The sequence below is a fragment of the Manacus candei genome, unplaced genomic scaffold (assembly GCF_025592945.1).
Source record: "Manacus candei isolate 608988 ecotype Guabito, Panama unplaced genomic scaffold, ASM2559294v1 h1tg000014l, whole genome shotgun sequence".
Classification (NCBI taxonomy): domain Eukaryota; kingdom Metazoa; phylum Chordata; class Aves; order Passeriformes; family Pipridae; genus Manacus; species Manacus candei.
The window spans coordinates 43,283,742-43,305,087 of NW_026138062.1; the positions used below are offsets into that span (position 1 = coordinate 43,283,742).

Sequence of the window (21,346 nt, forward strand, 5' to 3'; positions counted from 1 at the left end):
GGATGTGCCCTCTAGGGACTGAGAGACTGATGGCGGCATCGAAGAGTGCAGACAAGATCTGAGAATCATTGCTGGATGAAGGCTCCCTGAGCACCTCAGTGGGAAAGAGATCTGTTAGGCCCCAGAGAAAGCATGATGCTAAACTTCTTAGACCTAAACTGAGTCCAAACAAGTTAAAGATTGGGTAAAAATCTGTATATTCAGAGATCTTTAAACCCAAAAGTTGTGGGCCTGTGAAGGCTAGGTGCCTCTGCAACAAGACTTTCAGGAGTTAGGTCTCAGGCACCTCCACTCTACCAATATCCAACAACTACTTGTACTTCAGTGATACACACAAGGTGGGGGAAGGAAAGCTGCTTGGGGAACAATTTTGGCCAAAAACACTAGGCCGTTCCTTTGCTATTTAAAGAATCTTCCAATCTGTTCAGAGCAGGGACTGTGCCAGTTTTTAGCACACACAGAATGTTTGCCTTTTCCTCTAACATAACAGCAAGAGAAGTCCCTTTGTTTCTTGAGGTCTGTAATAGAGACTTGATACCTTCTTCCAGATAGCTGTTACAACTGAACAGTAGGCACTGCCTTCAGGACATGTTACTGAGAAAAATACAACATTCTGCAGTCAAATTAGTGAAACAGCTCCTCCACAGATTTGTAGTCTAGGAATAACACCCACTATCATAGGATGATGCACTGATTTCAGGCTTCTGTGATCTATAGCCCAACAGTACCAAATTCCCAAAGCCAGACTTCTCTGTGATCTTGTGTCTAAACTGCCTGTAGTGGAAGAAATCATAAACCCGTTTCACGGGGTGCAGATTGAGGCTTGCAGATGAGAAAGTGCGATGGTGGATACTTGGTTACTGACAGGGGTAGCTATTAGGAAATGACACCGTTGTTATTGTTACTATTTACCCGACTTCGGAGTGAAGCTAAACATTTTTGAAAAACTGCTTAAAATAATTGGTTTCTTTCTATGTTAAAGGCCCACTTCTTCCAAGTGCTTTCTCTGATGGCTTGCTGACCCAAAGGGTGCGCTTTCCACCGTTGCTGCTTTCCACCAGCTCCCGGGATGGCAATATCTGTGGGACCTCTTGTGGGCTCTGTTCTAAATTGCATGTTGGCTGCAGAGCGCTAGGGAAAAATGTTTCCGTGTTAATTTGTAGACACATCAAAGAGCCTTTTACTTCACGTACCTTCGTGTGGATTCGCAGAAGTTTGATGGTAAAGTGCAATCTACAGGGAACGGTAAAAACAAGGAAGGAACTGCATTTTAAAGGGGAAATTTAATCCCCGACTGACACTCGTTCATGCTTTGGCTTCTTTACAGAGATAGCAGTGAATATAAAATCAAAGAATGGTTAAGGTTGGAAGGGGTTTTACAGACGGCCTAGTTTCAGCCCCCTGCCACGGGCAGTGACACCTCCCACTAGTCCAAGTCGCTCAGAGCCGCCATGGCGGACGTGCTCCCGGCCCTCTCTATGGTCCTCACTCCCGGCCCTCTCTATGGTCCGCCTCCCGCCGCGGTGCATTGTGGGCGCGTGGCGGACCTATGGCGCCGGTGTAGGGCCTGGTGCGCAGGGCGGAGGCGGCCGCGCTGTGAGTGCCCGGGAGGGTGGTGGGTGGGCGGCCTGGGGGGGCTGCGGGGGGAGCCCTGAGGGGGGAAAGGCGTCCGTGAGGCAGGAGGTGCAGGGGGGAACTCCCCCAGCGAGGGGACTGGCTGCGGCCCGGCGCTGCGATTCGACCCCCACCCCCCGGGAGGGCGCAGCCCGGCGAGGCCGAGGCAGTTCAACTTCACTCTCTCTTGGCCCATAACTCCTGGTAGCGCTAAAGAGACTTTTTCAGGCCCGCGTTTCTGAAACCTCAGAGGTCGGGGTGGCCGTTCCCGAGTGGTTTCAGGTGGGGTTTGAGTCCTTTTAGGGCAAGGTGAACACAGACTGACTTAGTCCTACGAGGAGCGGCTGAGGGAGCTGGGGATGTTTAGCCTGGATTAAAGGTGGCTTAGGGGGATCCTTCTCGCTGTCTGCAACCACCTGAAAGGAGGTTATAGCCAGGTGGGGGTCTTCTCCGAGGCAATTAGTGACAGGACGAGAGAACACAGTCTTAAGCCACAACAGTGGAGATTCAAGTTGGACATTAGGAGGAATTTCTTCACAGAAAGAGTGAGTAGACATTGAAGTGGGCTGCCCAGGGAGGTGGTGGAGTCACTGTCCCTGGAGATGTTTAAGGAAAGACTGAACATGGCATTTAGTGCCATGATTTGGTTGGCAAGGTGGTGATCAGTTGTGGCTTGGACTCCATGATCTCAGAGGTCATTTCCAACCTAATTGATTCTGTGATATAAGCGAACCAGGGGCACTTGCCAGACAATTTGTTAATGCTTCATGAAACTAATGCAGCCACATTGAATCCCATTCTTCACCTGAATTCATGGATCCATTGCGTTACATATAGTTAGCATAGATAAGTTACAAGAGCAAGTGACTTTCTTGCATCATGGGTCTGGCAGAGTGTGTACCAAGGCAGAGCTAAAACGTCTCGCTGAGCTTCAGCTGACTTGCAAAGCATCAGTGAAATGTATCAGCCATCCTTGATTAACAAGTCAAGCCTAGTTACCGTCTCACTTCTTTTTGAAGGTGTTTCCTTCTGCTAATTTTGTTTTCTCAGTGTGTGACCCACTCAGTGGGTCAGTGGCAGTAACTGTGTTCTGCCTGATGGGATGTTACTTTCAGCCACAGGTTCTATTGTAATTTTGACACTGAAGTTGTGTGCTTTGTGGTCTCGTTAAAAGTGACTAAATAACAAATAATATAAGTAGAGCATAAATATTTGTATACCACAAAAGCATACAAAGCAATGTCATGGGTTTTTTCTTTGCTTTTTAATATTTTTAGTAGGTTCTCTTGTCACCCTTCAATGTTCAACATTCTGGTTGGTAGGACTAGTGCCTTTATATTCTCTGCAGGTTTCTGTGTCCTAAATATCTTTAGGCTGTGTTTAGTGGATGTGTGTGTCTTGGTGAAGCAGAAATGAGAATCATTTCAGATAGATTTAAGATCACAGAATTATAGAATAACCTGAGTTGGAAGGGACCCACCCTCATCGAAATCCATCTCCTGGCCCTGCTCAGGACAGCCCCAAGAGTCACACCATGTGCCTCAGAGCTTTGTCCAAACACTTCTCGAACTCTGTCAGGCTTGGTGCTGCGACCACTTCCCTGGGGAGCCTGTCCCAGTGCCCACCCACCCTCTGGGTGAAGAACCTTTTCCTGATATCCAATGCAAACCTCCCCTGACACACCTTCATGCTGTTTCCTCAGTGCTGGTGGTGCTGGTTGATCACACAGGGTTTTCTGGCATTGGTTAACCCCCTCCAACTCTTGGCTGGCATAGGGGTTTGGGATTACAGGGCCTCTGGGTCCCCTCCAGCAGCACTGAACACAGTGAGTGCTGACAGGGTGTCTGCATGGCTGAGGCTGGCTGAGTCTGTTTCACTCCTTTGCCATAGAATAATTGATAGGAGCAATTTTGCAGCATCAGCCTGTTTGTTTTTTAGGACATGCTGGCAATATGTGAGTTCCTGCAGTTTCTCAGGGAGAGCTGGTTACAACTTCTCCATTTGCCCAAGCTTTTTTATTTACCTTTTGTTTACTAAGGGTGAAGTTGCCAGCCTTGTGCCACCAGGAAAACATTGACCCCAGCCCTTCAGAAGGTGCTGCTGGCCAGCTGGAGCTCTGCACAGGTCGGTCCCAAAGGACCGTGCCCCAGCATTCATACCAGGGTTGTGCCTGCACTGGAAAATGGAGCAGGGCCATGGCCAGGGCTGGAGCACTCAGGTTGCGTGATCTTCATCAGTGTTTAACAACCAGCACCATCCTGGGCGTGCTGTGCTATGTGTCCACCAACATTTCTGGTGATGGTACCTAGATATGGTTTGTGGAATAATGAAGGGATCATTCCCTGCAGGCAGTCATTTTTGACTACAATTTTTCAGTAGGAGAAAGAGTTCAGTTGCAAGACTGAGCCGCTTGTTTTAAGAATTGGAGACCAGCTCCTGGGCAGTTTTATTTACTTTACAAAGGTGTCTTCATATTCTTGTTAGAATCTGTGTGTTGTCTTTCAAGCACGTTGGCAAAGATTTTATTTTGAAAATCTAGATAAATTCTGTTCAATAAAAAGCTCCTTAAATTTCAAGGATCAGGAGTCAAGCGATAGCTGGTGTTCTGTGGTGGGACTTGTTACTGCTTTTATAGTTTAGGAGCAAAGTAGCTTCTGATGAATGTCTTTCACTACATGTTTAGTAACAACTGGGTTTATCCCTTGATTGTTTAGGAGTTAAAATGACGACAGCAGCAAGGCCAACGTTTGAACCTGCAAGAGGAGGAAGAGGAAAAGGTGAAGGAGATTTAAGTCAGCTATCCAAACAATATTCCAGCAGAGATCTTCCTTCTCATACTAAAATCAAATACAGGTCAGTATTGGTGTTTTGGGTCTTAGGGCAAAGCAGGCTGGGAAAGATATTTTTGTTATGAGTGGTACCTGAAATGTTCATGGTAGATGTTGATGTGTTCGATAGTGAGCAGGGTCCAGAGCTTGTGCAGCAATGCTGAACAAGTGGGCTGAAAGTGAAAGTCTCAAAAGCAGACCTAGGAGATCAAATGCAGTGCAGGTGATTGGAGAAGTTTAGTTTTAGTGGTATTTGTTACTGCTTGTGGGCGTGAAACATCAGAAGGAGAATATGAGCATTGGAGACTGAGCACTTTGGGCAGTGGAGTGGAAAGGAAGCCACTGAAAGTGCTGTCACTTGCAGAGCAAGATGGGATGGGAGAAACCAGGTTGAGCATGTCTTAAAAGTGGGAAAACCACGTCATGTTCTTGGCAAAAGACCACTTGGTAATGGCATTAAGAGGAGGCAGGAAAATCACAGAATAGCACTCAGGCAGTAGTATGTATTGGAAGAGCTGATGTTAAACACTGCAGGTGATTCATGCAGGTCCTGTGAGAGGAAATTGCTTTAGCCACCGAGAAAGATAATGTGATCTTAGGAATATTTTCCTCTGTATGCATTGAAATGCATAAAAATCTTTGCTATCTTTTTGAAAGATTAAATAAAATCTGGAGTCAATGTGATACATACAATTTCTATTAAATGTGACAACCTAAAAATGTTTGTTTTATCTAACTGATGTTACTCTTTTCCATGAAATTACTGTTCTGTGCTTTTTTGTGTAGATGTTTATCCTGTCACCTCTTCCTTCCTGGCCCTTTGGTTTTTAAGAATACATATTCATAAGGGAGTTGGAGTGTTTTGGAGAATTCCAAAATCAACAGCACAAAAAGTCCTGTCAAATGTGTTTTACTGGTGCTTTGTTTTTTAAACAAAAATAGGATTTGGAACACCAGTCTGTTGCTTTGAAAGAAGTGTGTAGGGACAGGTATGTACAGAAATAAACAATGTATGTTTTAACAAATCTATCTGTGTGAGAGGGAGAGATGGAGGGAGCATTAAGTGTCTTCTGTTCTTTCTTCCAAATACCTAATACAAAGTTGTCTTTGTTAAATTGCCAGGACTGCATCATTGCAGGAAAAGTTCAGTGTTTCAGTCCCACTCATGTTCGCCCGAATGACACAGGGTTTGGGGGGATTTTGCAGCTCTAACAGGAATTCCAAGTTCAGGTTTTTAATTACAAAAGCAAATTAAATACTTCATCATAAAGACAGACTGTGCATACAATGTGTTTATAATGGCTCAAGTCTGGGTTTCATCCAGGCACTCTTATTTCCAGCACTAGGTTCACAGGGAGGTGAAAGGAATTGCTGCTTGTTTTTATCCCTTAGTTCTTTTCAAGATTTCCACAGTAATTTCAGCACTCTCTAGGTGGAACTTGGTGTGACTCAGATATACAGAGTTCATTGCTTTTGGTCAATGTGTTATATAAAAGAGGGACAAACATGTTTCAAGACGTTTCACTAAAGCTCGTGTTTTACTTGTTCTCCCAACCTTTTTTTTAGTGGTCATGGTCTATGAAGGTTTATGAAAAGGATGTTCTAGTCTTGGTCTTGTCTGTAAGCTTCAGAGACTGGATTTGCAGCAGCAACTTCGGGGAAGAAAATGATGAAGAAAGGTCACCGTAGTGCTGTTCACCCCAGGATTTATTTGCCTCCTTGGAAAAATTGCTCCCAGATGCAGACTGTCAAAATTCAGACTTTCTTTCCCCCTTGTTTGTTATTTTAGACAGACCACTCAGGATGCTCCTGAAGAGGTGCGTAACCGTGATTTCAGAAGGGAGCTGGAGGAGAGAGAACGTGTCGCTGCAAGAGAGAAGAACAGAGACAGACCAACCAGAGGTAAAAAGAGAGAAACAAAAATCTGAAAGGCTTTGTGTGACACTGCTCTTGCATGAAGCTTAGTGTTGTAAGAAGTTTGCAGGTTACAGACAGCATGTCATGGGAGTAGAATTTAGGGTATTGGTCTGATAGTTCAGAGCTGTTGACCTGCAAGGGAATGTCTGCTGGCTTTTATTCTGGCTTCATGCTAGCAGGAATCTAGGCCAGCCAGTAGAAAAGCCTAGGCCATCATGCAGGCCAGCTGATACAGTGTGGTTGTAATGAATTGGCAACAAGTGTATACAGCTAATAAAGGGCTTTTTCTTGTACTTGGACAAGCGAGACGGGAAGGAGAAGGGGGAGTGACTCATCTTCTGGTGTTCACAGCACCAGCGTAACAATAAATCTGTTTTGAAAGTACACAGTTCTGTTCAGATACAGGGAAGTAATAATTAAAATCAAAGAGCATCTTGAGAAATACTCATTTTTAGCACTAAGCTTGGCATACTTTAAGCACTTTAGGTGTAAAAGTATTGCACGGCTTTCAAATTTCAAGTTTTGGTTTGGGCAAAAGTAGCCAAGAGTAATGCTTTGGGGTGATCCTAAATGGGAATCCTCCAGTTGGATATATAGAATAAGGATATTTTTTCCACAGCTATTTCTTCTGCTATTCTTTCTGTCTCAGATAATGACTTAAAAAAATTCTGGAGGCCAGATTGTAAGTTTGGGATGTTATCACTTCTCTTGAGGATATCTACAGGGGAGGAATTAGCATGGGCATTAAGACTGAGAAGTGAGGGAAAAGTGAGCATAAGCTTGTTTCTCTTACTGTAATGCAAGACAAATATTTTGTGAAGATTTTTGCTTTCTGACATTAGATGCTGTTAAATGAAGTGACTTACTTTAAACTCTTCTGCCATAGAACATACAACATCATCTTCTGTGTCTAAGAAGCCTCGACTAGACCAGATTCCTGCAGCAAATCTTGATGCAGATGATCCACTCACAGATGTGTGTATCTTTTGTTTGTCTTCTTTCCTTTTATTGTCCTGCCTTCAGGATTTACTCTTAATGGAATATGTAGTTTTACGTTTGCTAAAGATTTCAGACAGGTTCCGACGTATCTTCCTTTTACAGTTTTTGTACTGTGGTGAAAGTCCAGAGCGGTTCAGAGGATTCTGGTCTGTGCTGTTCTTGGAAAGCACACAAAAACTGGGGAACTGAAAATACCACTTAAAGTGTGGGTAATGGGTGACTTTTTTGTCCACTGCTGGGTTAGTTAGAATTCCTCAAAGGTAGAACTGCAAATGACTGTCTGCATGAGCAAAAGATGCTTACCCTTGGCTCCTTTCCTCATGCTGAGATCTAGGACCTAGGTCAAAGGTTTGACAATAAGCTCAGGGTTTTTTAATCCTGTGATCCTGGGTCCCAGCAGTATTGGACTGAGTATTCAGGCACAATGTTGTAATGACTGATGTCACAGGGATTAGAAAGTGTTTGAGGACGGCCATTCTCTAGGGTCTGTCAGTTACACTGCATTTTTAATTGCAGTCATCCTGAAAGCACAAGCATATTTTTGTCTTGACTTTACTATACAAGAGCAAACACACCATTTGTGTTGTGTTTTCTGCTACTACAAGCATCCACGTGCTTCAGAAATCAGCAAATAACAGCCTTAGCTGGGCAGACCAGGATTGTTTTTATTAAATGAAATGAATGAGCTGATTCTTACTTCTATTTGTTGCTATTAGGAAGATGATGAAGATGAGGACTTGGAAGACAGTGATGATGATGACACTGCAGCTCTTTTGGCTGAACTGGAAAAAATCAAGAAAGAACGAGCTGAGGAACAGGCTCGAAAGGTAAAATCTCACCTGTTTAAGAGCACCTGTTTTTTTTTGCAAACTGGTGTTTATTAAAACTGGTGTGCCTTAAGTACTTAGGGCAACTAAGAACTGCTAAACACAGTGCCGTTCAAGTATGATGTATTTGTTCTTCTATCTAATAATTGTCAAGAATATAGATATACTGAATGTTTTACTCACTGAAATATTTTATTCTCTTCTACAGTTTGTAGAGGCAGTCAGTCAAGATAATCTTGCTTTTCATATGCAAGTCATCTGAAGACAGCTATCCTGCCAAATTGTATAGGTGGCATTAGTGAGCTGCATACTATCCAGTGTAATTTAATTTGTTAATTAGCTTTTATGAAACAAAGAAGTTATTTCTGAAATAAAGATATGTGCTTTTTGATGCTGCTTCTTATGGCTGCAGGTTTTATATAGTAGTTGTTTTTCACAGAATTGGTGCTGTGTTGCCTTGACAAGGAGCACCAGTTTTAACTGTAAGACTGAAACTATTTCCATGTGGTTATACACAGGCAAATTCATTTGAAAAATGTCTCTGCAAAAACGAACAATAATACAGCAGTCTTTTCAGAACTGGGAAACTCAATGCACATGTAGCTTTCACACCTCCCTATAATCTCTGCCTACAGACAGAAACACCGTTTTCTGCCCTTTGAAGGGGAGTGAAGTCCCTGTAGTTACAGATGTTTTCCTGTGAGTGGGATTAAAACCTTTGCTTTTGGCTCCTTTGTGTAAGAGAGACTGTTGGGCTGGAGTGCATTAGCAAAATCCCTGATTGATTAATGGACTTCCTGGGACTGTTTCTGGGGATAGTCTGTGTTGTCAAATTGATCAGGATTTAGAATTGTATTGGGTACTGGCTATAACATTGTATTGCAATAGAGTTTAGAGTCCAGGTATTTAAACTTCACTGCTGAAACACTCTGGGGGTGCAACAGAAGTGGATACATGTAGCATTCCCTCATCTACTTTTACCAAGTGCTTTCTTTTTTTGAACAGGGCTTAAATCATCTTAGTGCATTTGTAAAATGTTGCTTCCTTCAGCTGGAGTAGTTTTGTCCATTTTTTTAAGTATATTCTCCTTTAGAGTAAACCAAAATGAAACAAAGACCCCAAAGCAAACAAACAAAAAAAAAAAATCTGTCAGAAAACCTGCCACCTGTCACCTTTTTATAAAGTAATCTGAGATGTTTTTTAGAACATGCTGAATAAACACATTAAATGCTGAACAGGAGGCTAATCAAAGGCTGCTCTGTCAACTTAATGTTCTGAAGCCACTGAACTACCCCTGACCTTTCCTGTAGCTTAACACACATATTCATAGTTTAGTGTTTTTCATGAGTACTTAGTTGGCAGTGAACAGGCATAGCTTCTAGCAGACACTAGAAAGAGCTAGGAGAGAATAATGTTTTAATTGCTGTAGGCAGCAATTAAAAATATAGAAATGTACCTTTAGAATCAACAAGGCCTGTAAAAACCAGTGCGCTCTGCAATTTTGGAGTTAAGTAGTACGGAAGGCTAAAAGCTGTACCATGCTGCTTCAGTGCAGAAATTTTGCTGTAGAAGACTGTTGATACTTGATTCTCCATCTGGCCTCTGAGTGGTCTCATGCATTAATGTCTGAAGACATGTCTCGTCTCTTTATCTGGGCATTTGAGTCACATCACGCAGAAATGAAATTGTCTTTTGCGGTAACAACATGGTGAAAATGACTTAAAAACACTGGTAACAATTCTTCCATGTATTCCTGTGTGAAATGTACAAAACTGCAAATAAGGTGTATCCATGTGTAGGGAAGACTTTGACTTCAGCTGTCCTTGCACAGTGCTTAAAATGAAAGCTTAGGTCCGTGTGGATTTTTCATTTTGCCTGATAGTTGAAATTATATATCTCGATTAAACAGCATAACTTGTCACATTTCAATGTAGAGAACTTGCATTAGAAACATAATGGTAGTAAATTGCAGCTCAGACAACCAAGTGCGTGCTTCTCTTTTCATGTGTGGAAAGTAAGAATCAACATGAAATTCTAATTTTGTCACTAGAGGGTGCTAAAAGCCATGAAGTGTTTAGGATAGCACTTGTTTTATTTTCCTTTCTTAACTGGTATTATGTTTTACCATCATGGACATTCTCCTTCCCCCAGAAGCAGAGTTTGTAATGTCCAATGCTATGTGCTTACTCAATATTTGCATGTTTACATGAAATGAACATTTGTTTCTTCCTAAAAAGTACTATGTTATTTATTTGCAATAGTGCCCACTATTGCACACTCACTGTCTAGACCTACACTATTCATCCTTTCACTGGTTGGTGGCAGGTAGACTCTCTTTAAAACTGGCATCTTCAGTAAATAAAGGATGCTCTACAGATTCTTAGAATTTTATTTTATTGGGTTTTTTTGAGAGTAGGAAACTCTATGTTGATGAAAAAAGTAAAAACCAGGGTGGGGCTCAGTCTTGGAAAGAGTCTTTTAAAGGTAAGTAAGGGTCTCCTTCAGAAAGATTGCTTATGTGTGTTGGCTTTAAGTGGTACAGTCTCTTTAGATTATGCCTTGTTTTCCATGGCATTGAAATAAGGTGATACTGGCAAAGGATTTTATAGTAAAAATATATATATATAAGTATTTATATTTATGTAAATATATATTTTATATATATTTATTTATATATTTATATATAAATATATATATAAATTCATTTTCCATTCAGATATGGGGGATTTCATACAGCTATGTATTGCAAGCCATAATTTAAACATAATTTTGTAAGTAACCTTGTATTAATCAGTCAGCTGACGTCAGGATAACATCTCATGTGAAGTCTTAATTGTGTACTTGCTGTTAATCCTAATCCATGTACAGGAATGCTTTATCTGCTGAAATGGTGCTGTCCATAGCAGGCAGTGTGGGTAAACTGGTGTCCAAGCAGAGGGAAACTGCAGAATGAATGCCTGTTCTCTCTTCATTCTGCAGGTCATTCTTGAATCTCATTGTTATATGGACAGATTAATGTATCTTTTCTTCTCATCTTCTTGGACCATTCCAGGGTCTTAATAAGATTAAGTGGGTAAAAATAAGTAATATATCCCGAACCTGTGCGATATGTCATTTTCCCCAGATACTTTAGTTATTTTGATTTATTAAAATGCTAGTCCAATTATTTCTGAGACTTCAGTTAAGAGTAAACTGTATTTTTGTTGACTCTTTTCACTCGTCACTTTGGTGTCCATTACTTACACTGCCGTGAAAGGAGGACTGCTCCTTTCAAAATGCATATCTGGTGAGACAGCAGTTAAAAAGAAAATATGAGAATCTGCTTTTTTCAGGTCATTGTGTTCTGTGTTAACTGCCCTTATGTGGTAATACCAATTTCCGTAGAAATCCTCTAAATCTAATTTTGACAATGTTAGTTGTAAGAGGTTGTAATAGTTTGCCAGCCAAAAAAGCAATTCTTCTCAAAGCTTGTTAACTTCTCAAAATGCTTAAATTCTCTTGTATTACGTAGAATCATTAAACAAATACCATGAATGTTTTTTAAAAACTGAGCATGGGAGTCCTGACTTTTTTCACGCCATCCACAATTGTGATCTAAGGTTGTTTCTAGTAGACACTAAACTAACCAGGAAATTCTAGTTTTGAAAGCCTTTTCTGTGGAATAATTCTAGGTCTTTATAAAACTGTACAAATGCTGGGTCTGTGTCTGTGTTAACCGTCCATGGATAGGCTTCATGTAAGCATTTCAGTGTTCTAAATTCAGCTTTACAACGCTCTTGATTTTCAATTTGCAAGTGCTTCCTTAAAAGGTAAATTGAAATAATTAAAAACAAACTTCAAATCAGTGAGCAGCTGAATGTACAAGTGCAGTTCCAGCAAAGCTGTTTGAACATCCAGTCATTTTTTGCCTAGTTGAAGGCAGACTTAAAGTTTTTGATATGTTTTCTTAACAGTTTTATTTCACCAAATGTTTCTCTGTAACTAAATATATCACTTTACCAGTGGTCACAGTAGATCTTAGCTCTGCCCTGTGTCTTAGCCGTGTCACAGGCATTGGAATAAAACATCAGAAAATGAGTCTTGATAAATATTAACCTTTTCCCTTAAATCTTAAGGGTCTGACTAAAACTAGAATATCAAACTGGTGATATAAGACAGAATTTCAGTAAAGAGGCAAAAGCAGTTTCATTCAGTTATTTGAATCGCTGTGTTGCACAGAGTTAGTAATTTGCACAGGATCAAATAACTGGGGTGAATCTCTGCATTACTGAGTTTCATTCCCTGCTGCTAAGGGCAGGGCTGTCACAGTGTGTCATTCAAAAATTAGCATTCAAATCAGATTATGTGATTATTTTTTTTTTCAACCTTCAGTGAAATGTGGGTATTTCAGGCTTCCTTTCAGCTACTCAACATCTATGAAAACAAAGTAGGGTAACTGACTTTATTACAATGGAGTAGTTTCAGGAATTTCAGCACTTTCTGTAAAAGTAATCTTGCTCTGTGCTAAGGGTAGGGACTATACTAAAAAAAAATAACCATAGTAACAATACTGTTTGTCTTTCCTTTGCTGTCAGAAACAAACATGCCCAGGGACTGTTAAATCTTAAAGCAAGATAAGGAATAATTGTTTAGTTAAGGTTAATATAGTTCTGTCCACTTTTTTTCCCCCAGCTATGCTGCTGCATGGTGGAGTGCAGTTGTGCAGCAAAGGCTTGCTGTGAGACCTAATTTACATAGCAGCATGCCTGTCTGCTTGCTCGGGGAATGGGGCTCCCCCTGCCAGTCCAGTTGTATTCCCCACCCCACAATATTCGTGTAATGTTGCCTCTGCCCCTAACACGGTGGTTACAACGTGGCTGATGTCTGATGGATCTCTGCAGAGAGTTGGTGCAGCACGCTGCCTCTGAACAGCACAGCGTTGCTGGCTGTAGTGAGGGAATAATCCATAGCATGTTTTTTGCTGAAATGGCTTAGGAAAAGCGTTATAAACCACCTCGTGTTGCGGAACAGAAAGGCAGGCAAAGAGGCATTATTTTAGAAAGGGTGAGTGAATACAGATGTATTGTTTTCCCCCTTAGGCTTTTCTTCTGTTGTGGGTTTGTTGTATTCGTAGTGCTGTAGCTTAATAAGCCTTTGTTCCACCACACACAAGAACAACGGAGGCACTAGGAGCCGCTTATTTTGTGAACAGCTGTGCTAGATTGTGCCTCAGAGGTGTGAAGCTCAGACAGCTATGAAGGTTATGTCTGGTCTGTTTGATTTGATACAACCCATGCTCCAGCGCCTGCAGTGTCCCAGCTTTCGGTGGAGGAGTGGGCAGTGGAAGATTTATGTGGAAAATTATGAAACATAATGAAAACCTCTTTTGACTGGAAATGAGGGATTTTGTATCTCTGGCCAAAATATATCACTTAGCTTAAGTGTAAATGTCAACTTTACAACGCTGTGAATTACACCTAGTATTTTCTCCACGTCATGTCTCTTAAGATACAAAACTTAGTAAATTATCTTTTTTTTTTGTCTTGAATACCTTCTTTGGGAAATTTTAGTGAAGCTAAATAATGCAAAAAAGATCTTTGAGACCAGTCTTTAGAATTAACCTGTTTCCTGAAAATCGCAGCAAATATATTGAAATGTCATCCAACCTAGAACAGCTTTGAACAACTGAATTCCATAAATAAATTACCATATGGGCCGAGTCTTCTTTGTAAAGTGACTAAAACTGGCGATGCCTTAGTCAACAAATCTACTTCCTTCTGTTCTGAAAAATATATCTGTTTCTGCTATTATGAGCCTCAAAAATATCCCAGAGACAGAGGAGCTAACTAAAACTTTTATTTGAATAAAAGGGAGAGTTCACTAGACAATCCCCAGTGAGGTCTCTCCACTTGATAGAGGTCGCAGCATCTTTCATCCCCTTGCCTGAAACCCAGGTCCCTCTGTTTCCCCAGTAGCTGAGGTACTCCAGGGTTACAGGCTTTCTGACACCCCTGCAATGTGTCCCCCGTTCCATGGTCATTAGGGAAGAGGTCCCTAGCATTTTCAAAATGGAGGTTTACTGATCCTTTGCTGTTGATAGATCCCCTTGTTTCTGGGCAAACTGCACCTTTCTGTGACTGACAACTGAACAATCAGTAACTTGTTGCTCCCACCACCAAATGCGACCACACTACAAACTTTGCAAGAACACCTATTTATTCCTAATACTTCTTTGCTTTCACACTCTAAATCTGTTGATTTTTAATGACAAAGATAAGCTTATGCAGTTTGTTAGTACTTAGTTGTTCTGCCTCTGCAGGTCTAAAAGACAGCAGAACTGTGTTTGTTACCAGAGCTGAGAAGCAGTGAAGAGCCACACAAAGTGCCCATGGGCTCTGCAGCATCTCCTACTGCAAATACAGAAAACTTTTTTTTCTGTATTTTCTGAATTTTTTTTCTGTAATTGTTGTCACTATAAAATGACATTTGACAGTTTCTGTTAATGTTATGTTCATAATTGTTTTTATTCATTTAATAGGTGCAAAAGTAAAATGTAATCATATGAAATTCCCAAGATTGTCCCTAACGCTTCTTTCAATTATAAGGCAGTTTTTGCCACCCTCCAGTCCTCTGCAGTTGTAATTCACTTAAGTCAATGCAATATTTTGCTAGCAATAGCCAGCTTTAGACAGAATTCAGTTGAGCCTGAAAGGCCAAGTTGTTGGGGCCCATGCACAGGTTATGTATCCCAACCTCCACGGTGGTGCCGTGGAGATGCAGTCAGTAGAGCCTGGAGTGTCGCTGCTCTCCTGTGTGAGTAGTTTAGTATGAACAGAAGGCCCATCTTGACTTCATATTGTATCCTCTTGACCTCTGCCGAGATGTGAGCTCAGGTGCCTATGGGCCCCTGTCTAGCTGTAGGTGTCTTAACCCAGACCTCAGTCCCTCTTTTGGTCTTATACAATTGCCTGTAGTGTAATAACTTCTTGAAAGTGTTATTTCAGTTTTGGTTGTTTATTTCTATCACCACATTTTATCACTTCAGTCTGATAATGCTTTTCTTTGTTGTCAGGAAGTAAGCTATGTCAGGCTAATTGAGGCTGAAGGATATTACATGGGTTATGTCAAGCAGATAGAAGTTAGGATGAAGTGTAACATGCCTTTTAAAAATCTTATTATAGGAAATTTGAGTGTGCATCTTTATGTAATAAGAACACTGGAGTACTATATGCATTTTTTTAATGATTCTTAATATTGGCTTTATAATTCCCTAGTGATTCTCAGTGTTTACAATTCAAATGACTGAGTGCTTTTCACTTCTCTTCATGCAGGGTAGAGAGTGCTGGAAGCATCAGCTTTGTATGAACTGTTAAGATTAAATCCAAAATGGGGGAAGGGAGGGAAGAAGAACTGTAATTCCCACCAAAAGGTGCTGGCTGACTCCAGTTGACCTTTGATCATTAAAAAACCACTGTGTGTGGAGAGCATTTTAGTTCTGTATTTGTCAGTGGTGTGTGGATGCATTTTTATGCATCATAAAAACCCAGTCTAAGATAGTAATGTCTGCCCCAGATAAAGTAATGGGTGATGCAGAAGTTTAGTAACTTTGGGTCACGGCTGAGGTTACTATCTTGGAAGTTTGAGGGCAAGACTGTGCTGTACTCTACATGCCACCTTCAGAAGAGTTCACCTGGAGTTCAGTTCTGAAATGGAAAACTGCCGTGTCTGTTTGCATGTATAGGACTTGGAAGAAGTTCTTTCCACAGAAGCATTTTTCAACAGAGGACTATTATTTTCTTACAATGGTCTTATTAGTGCTACCTTCTCTTGAGTATGAATTTTTGGTATGCAGCTTTCTTATTTGCTTTCAAGGTTTGTCCCAGGCTGCTTGTGTTTTCAGTGTCTCACTTTTAATGGAGCATTGAAGATTAAAGTTAATGATGCAGAGCCCACCTCACTTTGGACAACACAGAGAAAACTTCACATGCTTGCATCCTGTTGTAAATTTGCTTAATGGTCTTAAAGAGAATGTGATCACCCCCCAGGAGACACCTGAAGATCAATACTGGGTTTTTCGCTCATACCAGTATCCTAGATTTTGCTTGGTTTCAAATCAGTGCTTTGCATGCATGAGCTGTACAATAGTCTGAGGGCTGCTGGACTTCTGGTGGGAAGACATGACACAGAGGGCAGTAAATTGTATTTCACTGCTGTTGGCTACTCCATGTTACACAGAAAGATGATGGTAAATCAGAGGTTGACATGCTGTGCAGAGAAGCTGCATACATTTCTTGTCTCTTATCCACAGAGAAAAGTATAATATGAGTTTATATTTCAAATATGGGGAGAAATTGTTGTTCCATATAAAATATTTTTGCTCTCTGTGTTTCCTTATTTACTGTGGTGGTAATAACTGAAGTTGGAATGCAAATGTTGGATTTAGAGCTATGTTTGAAAATGAAAACTTTAGTTGATGTATGTTAATAACTTTAAACTGCTGTGGTTTGTGTTAAAGCTCCATGGATACAGCAGCAAAGGCAAGTTTTGCCTATGCATGTGGTTTAATAAGGGCATTACAGTGCTTGTGCTGAAGCTGTGCCCTGGTTTTAAGCAATATGCCGTTTTGGGGAGCTTTTGTCATCCCACTGGCAATTAATTGCAGCTGGTTCTACATTTTATTTGTGAGAAGCAGTGTAAAGGTGGGTGTTTTTTCATAACTAAAACTTGAGTAGATTTTGGAAGGTAAAATCTTTACCAGTGATCCTGCATCATCTGGTATTCATAAGTATGTGAAATCCGTGGTGTTCTTAGGACAGTTGAAGTATTTTAAAAGAAAATTTCATAGCATCATGAAATGGTTTGAGTTGTAAGGGACCTTAAAGATCATCTAGTTCCAACCCTCCTGCCATGGGCAGGGGCACCTTCCACCAGACCAGGTTGCTTACAACTCCATCCAGCCTGGCCTTGAACACTTCTAGGGATGGGGCATCCATCCAGAATTTCACATACCTGATCAATTTAATTGAAAAATATTGTAAGTTGTAGATAGTAATAAATCACTTAGTATTGATTAAATATTTAAAGCTAGAGAGCTCTGGCTAGCATCAACATTGAGTTCAGCACTTAAACCTAATAAACACTTGCATCAAGGAAATTGTTTCCTCTTTTGGGATCCCATAAAAGTCCTCAGGCATGAATTTTCTGCAGTTCAGAAAAAAAACCCTCACCAATCTTATGATCTCTTTGCCTTTAATTTATATAATTTTTAAAAACCCTGGTTTGATTCTCCTGCAGTGCTAATGAGACTTCATTTTTTAACTAGAATGTCTTCAGACCTGGTTAGTCATCCAAATTTAAATTTTTCTTTTTCCTTCTGATTCTTTCATCCCGGCAGTATTTGTGAAAGCTTGTGGAAAAATACGGTGACATAAAATGAATATTACACATCAATTCTGAAGTCTGCGAACATTTAAGTCACTAGATATGTTAATAGAGCTTGGAAGCGTGGGCAGTGAAATTACTTTGTGTTGCTTGTAGTGCATTGCTTCACTTAGGCTTAAGTTACAAGCATTTGACAGTACAAGGAGAAGAAAATTTTTCTGCTCCTTAATATTGGAACTCTTAAATAGTCTTATGGCATCTTTTGTTCAGTTTCACCGAGGAATTCTCAATATCCTTTTTAATTGGTCCCGAGGGAAGTTTTAGTTGTGAAACCTAAACAGCTGCTGAAAACAGAGAAGTTTCAACATGCTGTAAGGTTTCTTCTACCTAGTGAATATTGTATGATGTACTCTCTTTTCTCATGAGGATAAAGAAAGTCTTTTAAGCTGTATACAATTTTTAATAAATATGTAAATGGTAAAGCTAGAATTTAAATTAATATTTGATGGGGCATCACAGCTAAGTAGAGCTGTGATGAGTGTTTGACAGTTTATTAGCAAAGTTAGGCTCTTTAGAGTATCTCTGCTTCTATCCTCATAAACAAATGCCAAACACTCTGAAAAGTCTGAGCTAGAAATTAAAGTTCCATCTGTGCAAGTGTTCACAATTAAATAATTATTATCTCTACCAACTAGAGGAGAAAAGCAGCGTAGAAAAGTAATATATCCTCTTCTGATTCTCAGGAACAAGAGCAAAAGGCTGAAGAAGAAAGAATTAGGATGGAGAACATTCTGAGTGGTAACCCACTGCTGAACCTTACTGGCCCAGCACAGCCTCAGGCAAACTTCAAAGTGAAGAGGAGGTACTGTGCAGTTTGTTTCCTGATACCCATCCCCTTGCTCCCTCTCTCTATTCAGTCAGAAAATGTTATCACTGCTACTAGTTTTTGTTTCCTTCCTCGAATCTTGTCACAAGCAGTGTAATGTGGGATTGGGATAGTGATGCAGGTAGTGGTTGTCTTGTGCCTATTAAAATTAATAAATACCAGCCTTTTTCTCAACACAGTTCTTGTTTGCAGGTATTCCAGTTACTGTTGGGTTTATCAAAAATTAGGCCCATCAGATTAAAGGGTTTTTTTCAGCTCTATTCAAATTGTCATTAATTTCTGTAAAGATAACCTTTAATCTGCTAATACTCACCTTGCTTCTAACTCATGAGTATGTAGGAGATGCCTAGAATAGAAAAATATATCTTCTTTTCTGAAAGACTAAAATCTAGTCCTACTGACTAGTTGTTCTTTAAATAGGAGCATCAAATTCCATTTTTGTGTTTTTTGTAAATTGCACCTAATTTTCATACAAACTTACTGAAGTTAAAAACTTTTGTTTTCAGGTGGGATGATGACGTTGTCTTCAAGAATTGTGCCAAGGGGATAGACGAAACAAAGAAGGACAAAAGATTCGTGAATGATACTCTGCGATCAGAATTTCACAAGAAGTTCATGGAAAAATATATCAAGTAGTACAGTTTTATGTGGAGTGGTGCAGAAGGACTTGGAAGGTCATGGTCGTTTCCTCCCTTTCCCTCAGAATTTAAGTCCGAATATTTGGTCATGGATTCCCAAATGATTTTCCAAGATCATCAGCATCTTCACAATTAGTAATTGCTATGTATCTAGAGTTTTTATTTCTGCATTATGTGTTTTCATTTTCAGTTTTAATTAAACCAGTTTGTGTTTCATGAATGTTTTTATGTTCATGTGTGCTTACTTTTACTGGCCACCTTGTAAATGGTAGAATAGAGAAGCTGGTTTGCAATAAACGCTGCTGATCATTTAAATTGCTTTCCAAAATGCCCTGTATTTGTAGTGATGGTGTTTCCTAACTTGCACAATGTAGATAAATGTCAGTATTATCAAAGATGGGGACAAGCCAAGTATGGTAAGCAGTGTGAACTGAAAAGAGCTATACTTGCTTTAGCAGACTAGACTTCCTCAAGTTAGAAACTTAATCTTCGGGGTTTGTTTCTTCCTACAGTCAAGCGAGTTAAGATTTGGCAGGATAGCTCCAAGTTCTTAGCAGCTTTCCTGCTTTTTGGGCTCTCTTGTCTCAGTACATCTGGAGCAATGCTGTGTAATGCCAAGGGGAGCCTTGAGCAGGGAATGCTTTGTGGAACCATAGGTTTTTTTCCCTCCTTAATAAACCACTGCAGTGCTCAATCCCTCAGCCACAACCCCGTGGCCACAAGGTTCAGTCTGTGTGTGTGTCCTTCAGTGGTAATAACAGCGCTGACAGAAACTTGCAAGTGTTCTTATCAAACAAGTGATCTCAAGATACCTTAGTACACTTTATTCCTTGAATGTCTGTTTTAGCACTTAACTGGACAGTATAAAATATGAATGACTGCAAAAAAAATTTCAACTGTGAAGGGCTTTATTTTTTTCTGCTCTTCTGTCATCTTCACTTGCGTTTGAAATCTTGGCCAAGTGATGCACTGGATATGAACATAACTTTTTCAAACCGTAGTAGTTACCTCTGCTTAGGGGGTTACAGTGGCAGAACTTGTGTGTTTATGGAAAATTCTAGCCCTTTTCCTTGCCTGTGTTATGCTCAGTTAAGATCATTCTTACAGACACTGTGGTTTAGTATTTTCAAGCTCTTAATTTGAAAACGTATTTGATTTTCTTTTTAAGAGAGTAAATGAGAGAGCACAACGTTTTAGATTTTTGTTGGGCATGACTCTGGTATCCTGTGAAAGCTTTCCTTAGCTTTAGCTGTATTTGCCACCCTTTCATTAAGCTATGCATAGCGTACTTATGCCAGCAGCTAATACCCATATTTACTTGGAAACGAGATTTTCAGCATGCTTAAGGTCATGTGAGCTTCCACAGCTACCAGAGAAATATGTGTTTGTGTTACTTCTGCTCCCTGCCTCATGATACAAACGATTCTTGGGAGGCAGAAAAATGGGTGTAGTTTGTAATTCTCTTTAAATTAAAGCTACTAAAATCTTGGTATATAGGCAACATACTTAGAAGGGGGGGTGTTGAAGTTCAGAGCCATACTTATCAGGGTCTGGAGAAGCCAGCTGCTGCTTTAGGTCTGACCTAACAGCATAGTTGTCATGGCAACAGCAAAAAAAATACATCGGTCTTGCAGTATTCCAAGATATAATCACTGTGCCGAAGTGAGCGAGTGAGCGTACGGTTTTATTGGAGGGGGAGACATAGTTGAAATGCCAGTTCAATACCCTCATGGAAATCATAAGTGCATAATGCCGTCATTTGTGTTCCTGAATGACGTAACTTTTCTTGGAGAAAATAATACTTCAGAGAAGTCGGGTGGCTGGGGCTGGATGAGGTCTTCCTCAGGCATGCAGGCAGTTTTCTCCACACCTGCAGGAACATCCCTTTCTTAAACTTCTGTATAACGCATAAGTGTGCTTGATCATTTTTCCCAAAAGCTCGCTCTCCCTCCGTGGTTCTGGTGAAAGAGCCGTAGGGACAGTGTAGCTCCGGGCTGCGGCTTCGTTTGCGGTTTTTTGTCGGCATTGTTCTTCAGCTCCACCACAGAATTTGCAGATCCTATCTCTGACCTCCCCCCTCAAAGCTTTTGTATTTTAGCCTCCTGCAGTGTAAGCTGACCCACAATCTGAGAGTCAGCAATACACCAACACAATATGATAATAAAGGAGTCTCAAGCCTTATCTCTTGGTGGGTTTTGCATCATTAACTACTGAGTTTTCTTCACCAGTCCTGGAAAATCTAAAGCAGCACTGTGCTTTTTGTTGGGGAACTGCTTT

At 40.5% G+C, this 21,346-nt stretch overlaps 1 protein-coding gene across 2 annotated transcripts; it reads left to right on the forward strand.

Annotated features, from left to right (window-relative positions):
* Positions 1-1,514: 1,514 nt before the first annotated feature.
* CWC15 (CWC15 spliceosome associated protein homolog) lies at positions 1,515-19,397 on the forward strand. 2 transcript variants are annotated; one of them, XM_051780161.1, is made up of 7 exons: positions 1,515-1,596; positions 4,329-4,467; positions 6,232-6,344; positions 7,246-7,334; positions 8,075-8,185; positions 18,289-18,407; positions 18,938-19,397. In XM_051780161.1, the coding sequence occupies exons 2-7, from the start codon at positions 4,337-4,339 to the stop codon at positions 19,065-19,067; spliced, it is 693 nt and encodes a 230-aa protein (XP_051636121.1). In that variant the 5' UTR covers positions 1,515-1,596; positions 4,329-4,336; the 3' UTR covers positions 19,068-19,397. The 2 variants fall into 2 exon arrangements, with proteins under 2 accessions (XP_051636121.1, XP_051636122.1); XM_051780162.1 differs by lacking the exon at positions 1,515-1,596 and adding an exon at positions 2,018-2,159.
* The last annotated feature ends 1,949 nt before the right edge of the window (positions 19,398-21,346 follow it).